Below are 17,144 nucleotides of genomic sequence, written 5' to 3'. Positions count from 1 at the left end.
TTCCTGGACTGGAACAGTGCTGTTTTCTTTTCGAATTAAAAACAAATGAATTAGAACAAAAAGTGTCTTATTGCTATATTGTTTGATTGTGACTCTTTTGCAAAATGTACTATTCCTCTATTTGTTAAAGGAATAGTAGATTACAGATGTAGTTGAAAAATCCCAGTTGTAGATATGGAAAGTAAGTCATCGTTATTCTTTGTTTCCACAGGTGATTTGGTGGTTGGCGAGACCGGGGAATCCATGGACCCTGGGAAAACCTGGCTTCGTGGCTATAATGCTTGGGGGGCCAGAGGTGTGTTCCCCACATCCTGCGTGAAGGAACTGCATCTCTCATGCCGCTCCAGGCAGCTATCGGAGCGTTCGGCCCAGGCTCAGGCTTCAGACCTCCCTGCGTACGCCCTTGGCCAAGCCCGGGCTCTCATGAGTCTCCACGCGCAGCTCAACGAGGAACTGGACTTTCGCGAGGGGGACTTGATAGTCATCACCGGGTTACCCGAGCCGGGCTGGTTCCAGGGCGAGCTGGACGGCCGCAGGGGGATCTTCCCCGAGGGGTTTGTGGAGCTCCTGAGTCCTCTTCGGTCACCTCAGGAGCATGCACACTGCCAGTATTTCAGCAATGCTGATGCTGAAAAAAACACTGAAGAAGACGCCTTAGAAGATGTGGAAATTGAGGAACAGAAAGAGCCGGTCCAGGAAGAAGACGATGTGGAAGGTGCTGTCTATGGAGTGGCGCTGTACGAATTTCGAGCCATGGAGCCCGGTGAGTTGGACTTTGATGTGGGCGACCGCATACGGGTTATCAACACCATGGAAGATGGCTGGCTGGAAGGGGAACTGAGAGGGCGGCGTGGTATCTTTCCACATCGTTTCGTCAAAATGGAAGATTCTGGCCTAGCAACAAATCATGATGAACCAGAAGAAGAGAAGGACAGTTTTGAATACGCCAATGGTAATGACCTTAAATTGACCTCATATGAAGATCATACAATTTGGGACCTGGACTACTTTGAGAGGAGTGACAAGCAGCCATGGCAAGCTAAAACGATGAATGCGGCTCAAAATGAAAGCCGGCAGAGCGATCCGGGCATCGGGATTGGCTCTCAGACAAAAAAACTTGTTGCCCCACAAAATGAAAGACCTCAAAGACCTAAATCGATGCCACCGCCGCGGCCGAGACTCCCACCGCCGCGGCCTAGCTTACCCGCGCGTAGTCAAATGAACCGCGTCGCTAACGGAAGAAGCCCACCTCAAAAGAAAGTGTCTCATAGCCTCACACTTCCCAGCAACACCCAAAACTACCACAGGCCGAGCGGGAACGCCGTCGCCGCCTGTAGCCGAAGCGCAACGCTCGGCCAAGCGTTATTAAGCCTCGTGGAAAACCATAAACAAAAGAAGTCAAGTTTCAGTGATACGGAAAGCCAATCGTGTCGTCCCCAGCAAAAGGTGCGCTCCAGCTCCAACGGCTTCACGCCATCTTCCCTCACCTTGGATGCTTTTTTGACATCGGCCAGCGATTTGGAAGCCAAACTTTCCCAGCAGCTTTTCGAATTTGAGAAAAGCCTAGCATGTAGCGACGCTAGCATACGCGCCGGCTCTTCTGCGGGGTCTAACCAGCAAGCTCCCATCTCCAGACACTTCTCCATTTTGGGCTACAGCGACGAGAGCGACATCATCCGGGGGTCCGGCTCTGTTTCATCCTCGTTGGAGAGACGCAGGACCCTCCGCCCACCGCCTCCTCGTCCTCAAGTCGTTCGTCCCCAAGCGCCACCTGCCAGCAGACCTGCTCGCCCGGCTCTGCGTCCACCTCCACCTACCCCGAGACCCGCCGCTTCCCACAACAACACCCCTACCTTCTTTGCCCCCGATGAGCCTCCTGTAGACCTACTTGACCAAGCCGATTTCACTCAGGAAGATGAGGTCCAATTCCAGCCGGAACCCGAGAAAGATCAGGAAGCAGAGATGGAGCAGGAGGAGAATTACCATCTGTTGCTACGGTTACAAGAAGTAGAGAACGACATGGAAGCGTACGCGCGCACCGCGGAGGAACTCCGAGCCATGCTGGAGGAGGAAGAGGAAGAGGCGGACCGTGTGCAGATCATGGAGAACCTGGAGTTCTGCAACTACACCCTGGAGACACTGGCCTTGGAGCAACAGCAGTTGCAAGGTGAGTTGCTGTGATTAGCTGCTTTATTACCAAAACAAATGGAGACATAACCAAATAGCTGTCTTCAAATATGCTTTTGTTTAATTGTGTTTGCTGCCTCCAAGTGGCCAGAAAAAACACTTTTTTTTCTATTATGCACTGTGATTTTTTGTTTTATTTTATTTATTTATTCAAGGATTGGCATCATTTTGTTGTTCATTTCAGGCACTAATGCATTTTTTTCAGTTTTAGACTAACCTGTAACCTGCATAAAAAAGTAAAAATAAAAATAGTAAGATCATTTTCTATCTTAATTATTGTCGGAGCAGCGATTAGAGGGGCGCAAAAGGTTTTCGCTTCACTGCTCTAAGTCATGTTCTTAATTCACCAGCCGTTTTAGATGCTCCCTGAGCCAAACACTTAAAAAAAGTGTCAACATTGAATCTCTCAACTTAAAAAAAGGAAAAAATGTCTGTGATTGAATTGAGTTGTTTTACATAGTGCTATTAGTAAATAATTCAAAATGTATTTATTTGATTATTATTTATTTTTATTTTTGTCACTCATTACTGCCTTGGGAGTAATTGAATTACCTTGATATATGTCACGTGTGCATTTCGGCACAAGAATGATTTATATCGTTATATTTGTAAACTGTATGCGTAGCTATACCTACATTATGGCTAGTATTATCTTAGCTTTAGCGGCTACCTTACTTGGTGACTGGCTCCCAACGCGTGTATTCGAATGGCCAGCGTTGTGATGAGGCAGGTCCACGTGTTGTCACATAGGTACCAGATGCAGTCCCGCACATTCTGCGAATCCGGGCCTCTTTCCCCCTTCTCGCCTTTCTCACTACTGACAGTATAAATGGAATAAAAAGAGAGAAGACTCAACACTCGGGCCGCTACGAGTTGAGCATGACCCGTTATAGAAAAGGATCCAAAGTGTGGTTGTGGAGAACCATAACGCGGCCTCTGGCTTTTCTCTTTGGACTCTCTGAGGGAAATACATCCAACGGAGTGGCAGGTAGGGTGAAAAATTTTGGACTGTCAGTGTAGTTATAAATTGATGTGGTACTACTGAAGCAATTATATAACGTTTAGCCAACTTTTACTGAGAAATGGTTCATATTTTGTAGTAGGAAATGTCACTCCATCTCAACTAAGTCAAATCGGATCGCTATGATCTGTCGTATCACACTGGTTGGAAATCACATGTTAATTAAAAGTATAGTTGTGTAAAATTTCTTAAGGCACGTTTAGTTCTTGGGTTGGGCATTGAAAGTGTGTATCTAACTTCCAATAAAATGTATACACGAAAGAGCTTAGCAATAATTTCAATTATTTGTCATTTTATGATCGGAAAATTAGATCACGCTGTGGCAGAATGCAAGTGGTTTACTAATTAGCATTTAAGCAAATTATGCATAAGCTATGTATAGCTTTTTTTTTAACGGCACACGGAATGTATGTTTACATCAAAACAGATTCAAAATCACTTTTTCTTCCTTCAATTTAAATCTGAATTTGCCAGAATCATTGAATAAAGAAATAATTAGATGAAACTAGTTGATTTTTGGGCCATATCGCCCAGTTCTGCTGCCAGCCTTTAATTAACTTTACTTTGATTAACTTAAGAAGCCCCGGGTGCCCAATTTTTCCCAAGGTTCCCATAATTTTGATATACAGTATGTGATTTTTGGGCCATTTTTACATTCAGGCAATATTGTTAGAACGCTTGATACCTGCACAAGACCTTTATTTTGACTGCATATTTAAAGTTATACACTATAATAAAAATGAATTATTTTATTTCAGCCTGATACTTGGCTACCCCACAGGGAAAAAATTCTGGCTAACGCTCCTGCTTTAATGACCAAATTGTTTATATAAATAAAGGATCCCAGATGGAATATCTATGACTTTTTGTTGACAGATTGTCTTGCTTTTGATGCCCGCACATGCACATGTTTCCTGTTCTCAGGCATGTTTACAATCTATTCACGTCATGACTGCTTCACTCAGATTGAGGCAACTCATATGTCGTTGATTGCATGTCACATTGATTAGCAATCCATTTGAGACTTTCTGACTTTATAACACGAACATGTATTACCATATACACCAGATATTTTGTTCCAACTCAGTGTGATCGGATGAGTCAGTTTTACATGATTGCCAATGTATGATGACAGGAATGTGCTCAAGTAATTCGTCACTGTGCAGGAATTCTCACACCTTCCTGTAAAATAATATCAAACAATACCTCCCCACATCCGCTTTCATTTTACTATTTACTATAATGGTTGCTTTGTTAAAATGGTCATATTAGGTTTCCCATTTAGTGCGCAGCAAGGCGTGTTCTCATCAAGTTAAGTGGCAGCAAAGGTTTTTGTCATTCATACAAACACACACTCCTCCAGGAGTGTTTTTCCACGCTTCAGTAGGGCGTGGAGCAAAACATGACGTTTGGGTGAACAATGGCAGCTTAGCCTAAGTAACACAGCCAGCGATTTAGGTTCTGTTTCTCAAAATCTATGTATTTGTTTGGGCTTTCTAAAACCTCTTGTTGCTGGCTAACTTGCTAAAACTACTGTACAGTTTATTTATAGTTAAGCCTTTTTTTTCCTCAACAAGTCAGGGTTTTTTTTTTCTGGGGACTAATTATATATATATATATATATATATATATATATATATATAATATATATATATATATATATAATATATATATATATATATATATAATATATATATATATATATATATATATATATATATATATATATATATATATATATATATATATATATATATATGTATAATATATGAGAGAGAGAGACTTTGAAAAACGACCATGCATAGTAAGTTTTTGTTTGCGCACCCCCCCCAAAAAAAAAAAACAAATTTTGAGTTCAAAAAAGAAAAAAAACAACCACGTAAATCAGGGCTTTCGTTTTCTTGTTTTGGCAAAAAAAAAAAAAAGTATAGAAAAGCAAACAATCGAGTGCGACTTTTTTTGCTTGAAAAACTTCAAAAATGTATACAGTGGTAAGGTTTTTTGGTGAAAAATTATGTAAAAAATGACAATTCACTGTAAAAGTGTAGGCTACGGTTCCATGGTACCAGCATTCCTAAACAGTCTTTGTTCTCTTTTTTTTTTTTTGTGTGTTTAAGCTCTTTGACCTTCAGCCTGCTTTAATTCTTTGAACCCCGCTATTAAAACGCCCCCGTCTCGGCTTCCATGACACCGTCGCCCAATGTATTTAACGCTGTTCTCAAGGTCTTTTGGCAAGTCTCTCTAGGAAAACAAAATGGGACACTTTAAGACGGCGGGCAGTTTGATACATGATCTTATTACATGGGCATCGCTACCCCTTTTACTCTATGGGAGCCCACGACAACTTGATTTGCATAAGCTAACACCCCCAGAGGAATGCTGTAGTACACACACAAACACTGTTTCGGTCGTGATTTGGATCTGAAAGCTGAGATGCGGAAGACTGATGATTAGAATTGTTTTATGTAAGAAGTGGGAGGACATTTAAGGTTTTTTTTTTTTTGCACTCTAAAAACAGATCCAGTTGGTTAAGATGATATCGATTACATTAAACAGTAGATTGTAAACAACCAATAAAATTGGTTACAGAAAAAAAAAACTGGTGTGAGCTTAGTTGTAACATTGTGTATATGTCGTCAAATTCCATCTGGTATGAATTCCACTTCTTTGTGTAGCCCCCTCCCAATTCCAAGACCCAGGGATCAAATTTGGTCAATTTGATTTTATTTCCTCCCACATTCCAGTAGCAATGCCCGTTATTTTGACCGGTATTTTGGGCACTCTAAAGTGACCCTGTGGTTAGCTTTTTTACGGCTGGGCAATAAATCAAAATAATTTGATGAATTCCGTATTTTAAAAATCAAAGCTTCGAAAATCAGGATTTTTACAAAAGTGTCGGAATGCCGAATGGGTGGTTTATAAGATATGTTTACAATAGCTACTAACTTAATTGTGTCATCTAAAGGTATGTTTCTCTTATTTAGCCAATTCGACCCATAAAAAGTTTATAATTTTTCTGTAATTAACTTTTTTATTACCAGCTATTTTTAGACACACATTTAGCCCAGCACTTGAAAATATTTGAAAGATTAATAAATACTCGGGATTGAATGTCTGGACTCATTAAAAAATGTGAAATTACATCTTTTGGATTGAATAAATTAATTTGAATTCTCAATTATTTTTCATCTTCAATTAATAACATTTGAAAACACATTTCTTTACTTACCGGTGACTGAAAATGGTGTCATGTGCTGAAGGCTCTTGGAAAGACCAACCAATCACAATTGAGCCTATATTAACGTCATACAACCAACAGGTGAGCCATGATTGAATGTTACCTTAAGTAAAGGTGATGTCATTTTCATTCGATAGCAAGTAGAAAGATTTGTTTTTAAAGATGTTATTTGAACATGAACTATATATATATATATATATATATATATATATATATATATATATATATATATATATATATATATATTACTATTACTATTTATTTATTTATTTATTTTTATCCTTAGTTGAAGCCCTGCCTTTGTAGTTTGATTGGTTTACCCAAAGGATTCATGGGACACAATCTAGTTTAGAGTGTACCTCCCATAATTAGCCTTTCAGATGTTTATATTTTTGTAAGGCAATTTGTACTCATGGAAAAAAACTCAAATGCCAGTTTCTTATCACTGTTCAGATATTTTAAATTGCTGGTAAAATGACACTGTCCCACGGGTACGCCTCAGAGTTTCCCATCTATTTGTGTTGTTTAAACTAGTCTTTGTAGTATAGAGATGAGATTGGGAGCAAGGGGGGGGGGGTGTATAATACCCGAGCTTTATGAATAGCCCTCAGTTTTTTCTCACATGAAAGTTTGAGGTTGTCTTTGAGAGTGAGGACAGTGTTAAACAATAGCTCATTGTCCACTTCAGTTTCTACTATTTCTGCCTAATGGTCTATTTTTTCTCTTTAACTATCTTTGTGTTTAAATGATTACTTTCAAGACAAGTCCAAACTGTCCAACTAAGAATTAATGTTACTGTGTTCATACTACTGTTGAGGATCATCAGCATACTCTAGTTACTACAAGGTACTACAGCCAAGTGACCAGGAAATTGCACAACAAAGCAAACAGGATAGAGTGGGGGTCATGCCACTGTCTGTGGTTTTACTCAGTAATATTGTGGAATTTGTCTCTATCTCCCATCAAAGACTTGTCCCCAAGGACAGTGTTTTCCTGCAAGCTGTGGTAGTAGCCAGTTGAAACGATGGGAGTGGCTACTGGGCTAATCCACCACTCATGTGACTCCACTGAATCATTAACTCAAGGATGCCCCTCCTTCAGTCACCCCCCCCCCCCCCTCCCTTTCTGCCTTCAACAATTCGCTGAGATGACAGCAGGGAGGTTATGATTCAGTTACGCTGAGAGCTGGGAGGCGCTTGAGCCAGGCAGTCCTACGGAGGCCACGCAGAGGAGAGCGAGAAAACAAGTTGGAGACACTTGTTCAACAAAATGCCTGACAGGTGGACTCATCCGCGGCGCTTTGTAAAGGAATGCCTGAATCTGGAGCAAAGGAATAAACCTCTTTGAAGACCAAACCGCTCCAGCTCTGAGAGGCTGCTTTGAACAACAAAGAGCATGAAGAGCCCAGTGGTTTATGGCAATCCTGTCATGTTTGCGCCTGTGGATTGGAACTTCGCTCCCGAGGCTCCGGTAAGAAGGGGGAAGAGTGTGGAAGAGCTAGGGGATGCCGGATGGGCTAAGGAAAGAGAGAGAGTGGCTCATCTTCAACATTTACAGCAACTCCACCAACTTCAGCTTCAGCAGCAACAGGTTGTTTATCCCGGCTATGGAGCTGCTCTTTCCGGGCACCCGCAGCAAGCCATGATGGCAGCAGTGCCCGGTAACCCAGTTCCAATCCCAATGCATGCCGGAATGGTACCTGTGCAGAGAAGCCCGGTAGCTCTACGGGGGGCAGTGCCATCTCCTGTGCATGTGGCCGCTCCGTGGCCAGTGCAATGGGATAACCAAGGCCAGGTCAACCAAACAAGCTGGGAATATGACGAACATCAGAAGTCACCTTACAAAGAAAAGAGGTCCCATGAACAGAATGTTTACTACCATCCAGGTTCACAGGACGGTCATCTAGATGTGAGAATATCAGAATGGAAAGGCAAACATTGCTTCTACCAAGGCCCAGAGGATTACAACCAGGACTACGACCAAGTGCCACAAGAAAAGGACAGCAGGAGCCATGAAGGCTATGCCAAATTGGATGAGGAAAGAAGACGGGACAATAGAGACAGAGACAGCCAACGTAGCTCTAACAGTTATGGCCACAGGACTCGCAGAGAATTTGAGGACTATGATTATAAGGAAAAATACAAGTACATGGATACCTATGACCGGAGAAACCGTGATCGCTATGATGACAGAGATTATTACGAAGAACGGAGACACCGCAGACATGACAGGTACAACGATGAATTTGAAGACTATTATGACGATCCTCGCAGAGAAGATACTCGCAGAGACGATACTCGCAGAGACAACGCTCGGCGAGACGATGCTCGCAGAGATTATTCTCATAGAGATGATGCTCGGCGAGACGATCATCGTAGAAACGACCCTCGCAGAGATGATGCTCGGCGGGACGACGCTCGGCGAGACGACGCTCGGCGGGATGACGCTCGGCGAGACGATCCCCGTGATCGTTATTATGCTCAAGACAGGGACTATTACGCTTCTATAGACAGTAAACGCTATAGAGAAAAAGACCAATATCGAGATGAGGACTGTTACAGGGAGCAAAAATACAAGGATAATTACTATGATCGGCGTTTGGCAGATGATTATGACCGCAGAGAAGATCGTTACAAAGACAAGGAAGTTTACAACCGAAGAAGTGAAGAAAACTACTCAAGTAGACAACGGGACCGGTATGACTCTCAATTGGATGAATGCAACAGTGATAAACAGAGGGACCGCTACTCGAGGTACAAGGATGATGACAGGACAGATGAGAAGTACGACCACAGACGGGGCGACGACCCCAGAACAAATGAACGCTATCAGCGTCAGAACTCGTACAGTTACGAGAATGAACGCCGCCACGACCGGACAGAAACAGAACCCTACGACTATAGAGATGAAGAACATTCCCACCACAAACCTAGAGACAAATACCGAGATTTAAGGTCTTTATCTGTGGATTCGCGCCACGAGGAATATCCCAAAAACCAACGCAAAACCCATTGTGAGGAATGGGTTGAACAACAAAACAAAAAGCTAGCGCTCAGGCATATGCGCTCCTTTGAGGATCCAGTCACATACAGACACAACGAGGAGGAAAAAGGATACGAGTCAAGCACCGGGAACGCCGGTCCGAAACGTGGCCGGAAGCCTGTTTATGTGGGCTCTCTAGATCGCAATAGCTTCTACAGGAAGACGGCTCCCAGTGCCCTGAGAAAGTCGCCCTTCGCCACTAACAGGAAGACAAACCAAGGTAAATATCTGGATGTTGTCATGTGACACAATGTTCATTGAGTGTTTGTAAAATCTCTTCTGAACTAATCACGAAACAAAAAAACGAGGACTGATTAAAGGCTACACGGATAACTTCACACACAAACTCAGTCGATAAAACTAGGTCAAGACGTCACGTGACCTCGTCAATGCCTGAGGTTTCAAACTAAGTGGCCAGACTTATCATTCTTCACATCAAGATGTCTTTTCATGAACCAGTCTGAGTTAATATGCGTATAAGCCTGAGCCATCCCACAGGAAGAGAGCATTTACTTCAGTCTATAGACTTGTGGAACTTGTTTTGCAGCCTCTTGGTTTTTGTTGTCCTTGCCACTCAAGGTAGTTCTCAAGTTTACGAAAGATGTCTTCATACGTAACAAGTCTGGTTAGTTTTAGCATCTTTTTCTTACAAAATTGAACCTTAGTATCCTGACCATCTTCGGTCTGAGTTCGTTCAAAAAACTCCTGACCATCTTCGGTCTGAGTTTATCCGAAAGAAAACAGTCTTGGACAAAATACCCGAAAGTTTTAGGGTATCGTGTTAGTTGATGTTTTCTCAGTGGAAATAAGTTCTGATTTGGGTCTATCTGTGACAAATTGCTAACCAAGACCAAGTCCTGTTTTTGAGAGCCAAACTAGCTTTGAATGTATTGTGTCTGAGAAGAAGCAGGTGGCGCCCCTCACGACCCCTCCCCCAGTCACCTAGACACACATGCACGGCCGCACACACAGTCCGCGGCGGCCCCCTTTCAGGAGCCCGGGTATTAATCCCTAGCGTCAGCATGGCGAGTGGATGGCGGGGGTCTGTCTGGTGCCAAGCAGTGGCTAGCTCCTGACTCCTATGCTTAAAGACTGATACTCGATGTGCGTGCGTGTGTGTGTATGTGGGTGTGTGTGCGCAAAGGGGACTTGTTTGAGAGGTGACGCCATTTTTCAAAACACTCACATGCACGCTTACCGGCTTGTCATCCTTTAATCCTGTTAAAGTGTTTCAGCCCTGTCAGGAGTTTGTATTTGATTGCACGGCTAAAAACATTAGACCATCCCGTTCCAACCCTTTGTGGATTTGAAGGGCATTTTGGTGACATTGAGATGAGGAGTGATGGGACATATTAGCTGTTTTTTAAACAAGTTGACCATTGACCAATCAAAACACTGAAAATAAAAAGTCTACACACTCCTGTTAGAATGCAATGTTTTTGCAATAGAAGAAAATTAAGACTTGGATAAACCATTTCAAGGCATTTTCTACAATTATTGTGCCCTGAACTCGGTACAAATAACAGAAATAATGTGTTTGCAAAAGTGTGCATACCCTCCTGTAGCTGATGCTGCAATGGCCAGAATTTATCCACACTATGTCCCTTATGTGGTTTGTAGATTTTGTTATGGTCCGGGCAAACCAAGATTGATCATTCCAAAAGATATGTTGGGGTTAAAACCAAAAGAGCACCATCCTTACAGTAAATCGCAGTGTTTTGAAATCACAGTATCATGCCTTGGTGCTGTAGGAAGGAGTTTTAAAGAGAGTTCTAAGTATAGTGGTCATTGTGAGCACAAAACCTTCAGGAATTACATTTAAAGGAAACACATAAAGGGATAGTATGTAAGATTTCAACCGTTTTTCATTACGGACAGCAGGCGGTGCTGCTGGTGCTGCATTTACTATTGTCCGTAGCTATAGCAAACATGGCTGCCTCCAGAGACGTGTCGCCACCCATGTAATATAATTTATTGATAACTAGACCTATGATTATATAAAACATACTGTTGGTCAATGAGAACACATTCATTTGCAAGTCTTTGAAATTTACAATCATTTATTTCTTTTTTTTAATGAAAAACGGTCTAAATCTTGCACATTGTCCCTTTAAAGGAAAATCTCAAATGTATGTGTTTTGGATCAAAGGCACATTTGATTTAACATGAGTTTGAATGTAATGGGCTAATACTGAACACAGCTTGATCCTAGTTATAAGAGAGTTATTTCCACTTTTGCAACATCATTATATCAGTTTTATATTTTACTAATTTTCTATAAAATATTTGTAATTAATGCTGAGTTTCTAGTTATGAGGGTGTGTACATTCGTATAACTTCCATTATTGCAGTTGTTTACTAATCCTAAAATATTTTTAATTTAATTTAGCTGTTCTGGTTATAATAATAAGACTAATCGAGCTTGCAAAAGTATTCGCACCCTTGAACTTTTGGACTTTTTGTCACATTTCTGGCATTCAGATATACATTTGCAATAATAACACTTTCATAGGGTATTTTATCAATTATCTTTGAAATTTAACCTGCACAGGAGGATGTCGACTCAAACAAGGCATACAACTATGTTTGGACTCTGAAAACAGTCACTCAGACTTTTTAGTGTCTTTTTAGTGTCTGGCGCCATTGTGTCATGCTGGTTGTCCTGGCTAATCCGTTAACAATCATCACCATTACTCGGGGGGTGGTGGGGTTAATTAAGCAAGCACATCTCGCGACCATATTTCAAATCGGAGCACAACATTGTACCAAAGTCTTATCACACCCGCTGGTTAGCATGTTGATAGTCCAAAAGTCAGCGTGAGTCAGTGCACATGTGATGCCACAATGAAAGCTTACGACATCTTTCAAGCAATAATAACTGTATCGGTTAAGAATTAAAGGTGAAATACCAGCTTTGCTTTGCTTCGCTGTGAAAATGTTATTGAGGAAATGAATGTGCAAATACTGGAGGTATTTCAAGTTGGCCCCTTGGTAGTCGTGGCGGTTCCATAATATTTAACCTTTTTTGCACACTTTACATTTGACTCCTCCTGCTTTCATAGTTTTCGAAACCTGCCTCCAGGCGTCCACATCACACGTGTCTCACGTGGCCGGTTTTTCATTCTGCCTCACAGTCTACATGTGAAAACAAAAAAGTCAGGCTATGGATTTGAAGTATAAATCCATCATAATGCAGTGCCAGTAGAAACACTGATAAACCTGTTGAAAAAAAAGTGTGTGTGTTTGGGGGGGGGTAAGCAGTACAGTACATTCACTTGAATGTACTGTGAATGTAAGCAGTACAGTACATTCACTTGATATGTTGTATACAATCAAACTTGCTTGCTGAAATTTGTTCAAAACATACAAGAGACTCGTATGTAAATGAAGTATTTTGTAAAAGCTTGGAGACGCCTTCAAATTCATCATTGATAATGCACAGCTGTGACTTTAAATTTCAGGTCATAAAGCATTATCCATATCATATTAGAAAAGTCAAAATATGCAAAGTAGTAATCTAAGCAGGTGTCTACTTTGAACAATCTAAATTACAAAACAAGTGATTAACTCTTGATTATGCACAGCTGTGAATTGAAAATTAATGTCATAAAGCATCATCCACATCATATGAGATCATTCCAAGATGTTCAAAGTGTGTATCTGGGCAGAAGATGCCTACTTTAAAGAATCAAAATTAAAAAACAAGTGATTTACTCTTGATTATGAACAGCTGGGAACTGAGAGTCATTAAATGACAAAGCATCCTCCACATCATATGAGATCATTCCAAGATGTGCAAAGTGATTATCTGGGCAGAAGATGCCGACTTTGAAGAACCTAAATTACAAAACAAGCAATCAACTTTGTGATAATGCACAGCTGTGAACGGAAAGTCTTTCCAAGTCATAAAGCATCAGCCACATCATATGATGATTCCAGGATGTGCAACGTGTTAATCTGGGAAGATGTGGGTGCCTATTTTGACGAATCTATATTTCAAAACAAGCGATTATCACTTGATAATGCACATCTGTCATTAAAAGCATCATCCACATCATTCAAGATCATTTGAAGATGTGCAAAGTTTTGATCAAAAAGTGGCTACTTTGACAAGTCTAAATTACAAAATAAGCAATTAACTTTTGATAATGCACAGCTGTAAATCGAAACTCATTGCAGGTCTTAAAGAATAATCCACATCATATGAGACAATTCCTGGATGTGTAAAGCTGTAATCGGGATCAAACGTTACTTAATGATCCGAATCATCGTGAGGCTTCTGCAGGGCTTTCTGATGAGCTCAGTATTAGCTGAAATTCTGTTTTATTTTATTTATTTATTTATTTATTTGAGGGGGGGGTGCTAACTGATTAGTAGTCGATTAATCGTTGCACCTCTATTTAAATACACAGTAAACGCTGTATTGCAGGGTGTTTCCAAACTTATGCCCGGCACTGCCTTTGGCGCTGGAAGAAATGTCGGCTTTTTGGTGCCGTGTAAAAGGAGCCTTTGTCGCCAACAATTATCATGACAACAGATTTGGCAAATCTCTCCACACACATGGGCCGTGTACAAGTAGTACTTTACTATTCAGGCAACGTCTTCATAGCATGAAAACTAGCTGTAGTAAAAAGCCCCAGTAGATGAGTTTGCTTTCTCCTCATATGCAAAACTGATGGTCTCTTCAATCAATTGTGCATGAAGCGGTGCAGCCAAATGAGAAAATTCCTTCGTTTTACCCATGAGCACTTTATTTAGTCAACCTATTGCAGCCGCTCACAAAAAACAAAAACCTGAGCTCAATAAGCTGCTGCGTTTGTTTGCTTGAACATAGCGCTTACTGTGAGATTTGATCGCTAGCTGGAATGTGACCCTTTAACATTTGACCCGAGAGATAAGCAGGATGTGGTCTGTCACATTGGAACTACATTTTGGTGGTAATTCTAGGCGTATTTTATTCAGCAACTCCACAATATAGATTGTGTAACAGAGTATGTTTTGCTGGGAAAAAAAGTATCTCAAATGACAGTGTGCATCCGTATAAAAGTGAGCAAAAATAAAGGCATGCAATATTTTGCAAAGCAAAATTTGCTAGCTTCATGTTTCAAGTGATTTGCTCTTAATTTGAAAAGTAGAACTTCCCATCGTGTAACCCCGTTCGAGAACACATGAGGACAGTTTGACGGGTAAATTGAAGGGCTGCAACGAATGCATTTTTTCACAATCATTTAATCTGCTGATTAGTCGAATAAAAACAAGTTTTAAATTCACATTATATAAAAACAACACATTATTTCAAATAGACGACACAATAATAAAAGTAAACTAAGAGCAAATTGCTGTTTGGTCTGTTACATGTTAGAAAAAATAGCAAGAATGTTGGCAGTTTTATTGTGAAAATATTAAATTGCTTGATTTGGACAGTTTTAAATTGAACTAGACCTCAAAACCATGAAACAATGATCAAAATGGTTATTGTATGTGATTCGTAGTCAATTAAATGCTGCAGCTCGGGCAAAATTGACCTTTTTGATTTAGCAATAAGTTGCGTAATTTTCCAATTCATTTACTCTTTATTTGAAAACAAACTAACTGTTCTTACCATTGAATTAAAAAGCTTTAGATTTGCTACTTCCTGCAAAAACTCTTAAAATCTTATCAAACACCAGAATTGCCTTCGTCTTACCCCTTTTTGAGAACCACTGTTTGGTGGGATGTCATCTTGTGGAATCTCCAGTGCCAATTTCTCAAGTTTCCCTAATGCGTTTACTTAAAAACTGAAACAGTTTATATTTGTTAACAGAATCACAGTTTGTTCTGGTACATTCAGGACTAATTGCAAGTTCGAACTCGCTTAAGTTTCCATGAAGCTTCTCTCATGTAATATCATGTCCTAACAAAAACAAAATGTGATTGCTGGAAGTCACTCCCTCACTGCTCTCCCAAAAACTTTGGCCTGATATGAGAAAGGGTCCTCACTTCCCCCCTGCTGGCTTGGTTGCCATGGCGACTGTGCATTGTCTCGTGGACACGCTTGCATGCTTTGATTTAGCCTGACCTCAACTTTGACTTTTGATCGGCTGCTTTTTTGTTGTTAGTTTTAAAGTTTCCCATGTTTGTTTTAAAGTTTCCCATTCGGAAGTAACTTTGTAGCATTTTGGCTTTCTTGTGATGTTTTGGCATTTCAAGCTGAGGTGGAGTTGGGTCAGGTGTCTGTAAAAACATGAATTGGTTCCAGCTAAGACCTGGACTGGAACTTGCCCATGGATTCTGTCACTAGCTAAACCACATTGCATTACATTACAATATATTATGCGAGGTTTATCTGTTCCCTTTTTTAAAAATGTGGCCTAAAAAACAAAAACTAAACAAATGAAAGCAAACCCTGTTATAACCTTACTCCACTTACAGCTTTTATGAAACACCGCAGAGGTCATCTTCACTGGTGTGTGCAATCATGGTGGCTTCCCATTCTTTCTCATGGTAATTAGAGCTGTGGAATGGCGATTGCACATATTGGGCGAGCGGCCGTGGGAGCCGGACTCTAATCTTGACAATGGACTATCTTAAAATGGCTAGTGTGCTTTGAGCTACTGTAGTGTGCATGACAAAGAAAAGTTGGGGTAAGAGGGCTTGAGGAAAGTGGCTTGCAGCAGGTGGGTGAAGATCTAATTTTGTCTGAAATGAGTCTTAGAAGTTCCAGATGCAGCTCAAATTTGCATGACACCACTTTTTTTTTGTTATAGAATTGTACTTTCAAAACCCTTCTTTGCAAAATTTGTGCAACAAATGCCCGTGAGTGTGATGATGTGATGTTTGCGGTTTGCGTGCCGCCGGTTCTCTCAAAGAAAACCTCTGAATCACTTTCACAAGTTGGCGTTTTGTGACACTGGCGCAATCTTGCAAAATATTGTGCTGGCAATTTTGTATGAAATGTTGGAGTGGTGCAGCAACTAGTCCATTATCAAAGTAATTGACAACTATTTAATAATTGATTAATCATTAAGAGATTTTAATTGTTCAACTGTTCTAAATTTCACCCTCATGATTTCCAGATTTCTTTAACAAACATCCGCTTTTACTTTTGGGAAACTCACTGGTTTATAACAAAGGCTTAAAAAAATGTCAAAAAAATTCTTGTGGAACTCTCCATATTCATTTTGCGTGTGGAAGTATTTTTGGAAGTTGTCCCATTTATAGTGTAAATAATTGCATTGTGCAAATGCAAATGTGTGTGTCAGACCCTTTTGATTCCACATGGCGGAGCAAATAAAAGTGTCACTTGATAAAAGTGGGTCACCTCAAAACGTGATGCGGCTGATCAAACGTGGGAACGGGCCCTATTGATTCCAATTATACGCGCGAGTCTTTGTTTGGCCCACTCTTTTGTGCCTTGTCGTCCGACTCGCGCCGATCCATGAGCCAACTGCTCGCTCGTTGGGCGCGCTTGGCTCGGCTCGGCAGTGGACGGATGGCGGGGCTGGAGAAAAGCTCCCTTGAGCTGAGCTTTAGCTAAATCACGTGAAGGTGGAGCGACAGAGATGAGGTCAAGCTGGAAAGGAGACAAAAAGCAGGTGGACTATCCAAAATTGACCTGTTGGCACATTTGGGATTCCCAATATCGATTGATATTTTTTTAATTCATTATTAGAACTG

General features: G+C 40.9%; 1 protein-coding gene across 4 annotated transcripts in view; it reads left to right on the top strand.

The window, feature by feature from the left end:
* dnmbp (dynamin binding protein) overlaps positions 1-17,144 on the top strand; it is a 41,227-nt gene that overhangs the window by 11,716 nt on the left and 12,367 nt on the right. For 3 of the 4 annotated variants that reach the window (XM_088439440.1, XM_088439439.1, XM_088439441.1), the window contains one exon: positions 212-2,167. In XM_088439440.1, coding sequence (XP_088295566.1) covers positions 212-2,167 — 1,956 coding nt within the window. Of the gene's footprint in view, positions 1-211; positions 2,168-7,582; positions 9,709-17,144 lie in introns of those variants that run through there. The other variant, XM_088439442.1, reaches the window with a different exon arrangement.

The sequence above is a fragment of the Hippichthys cyanospilos genome, chromosome 17, assembly GCF_059441005.1.
Source record: "Hippichthys cyanospilos isolate Australia breed blue-spotted pipefish chromosome 17, RoL_Hcya_1.0, whole genome shotgun sequence".
Classification (NCBI taxonomy): Eukaryota; Metazoa; Chordata; class Actinopteri; order Syngnathiformes; family Syngnathidae; genus Hippichthys; species Hippichthys cyanospilos.
Note: the sequence above shows the minus strand (reverse complement) of the source record. Positions and strands in the feature narration are given on the sequence as shown.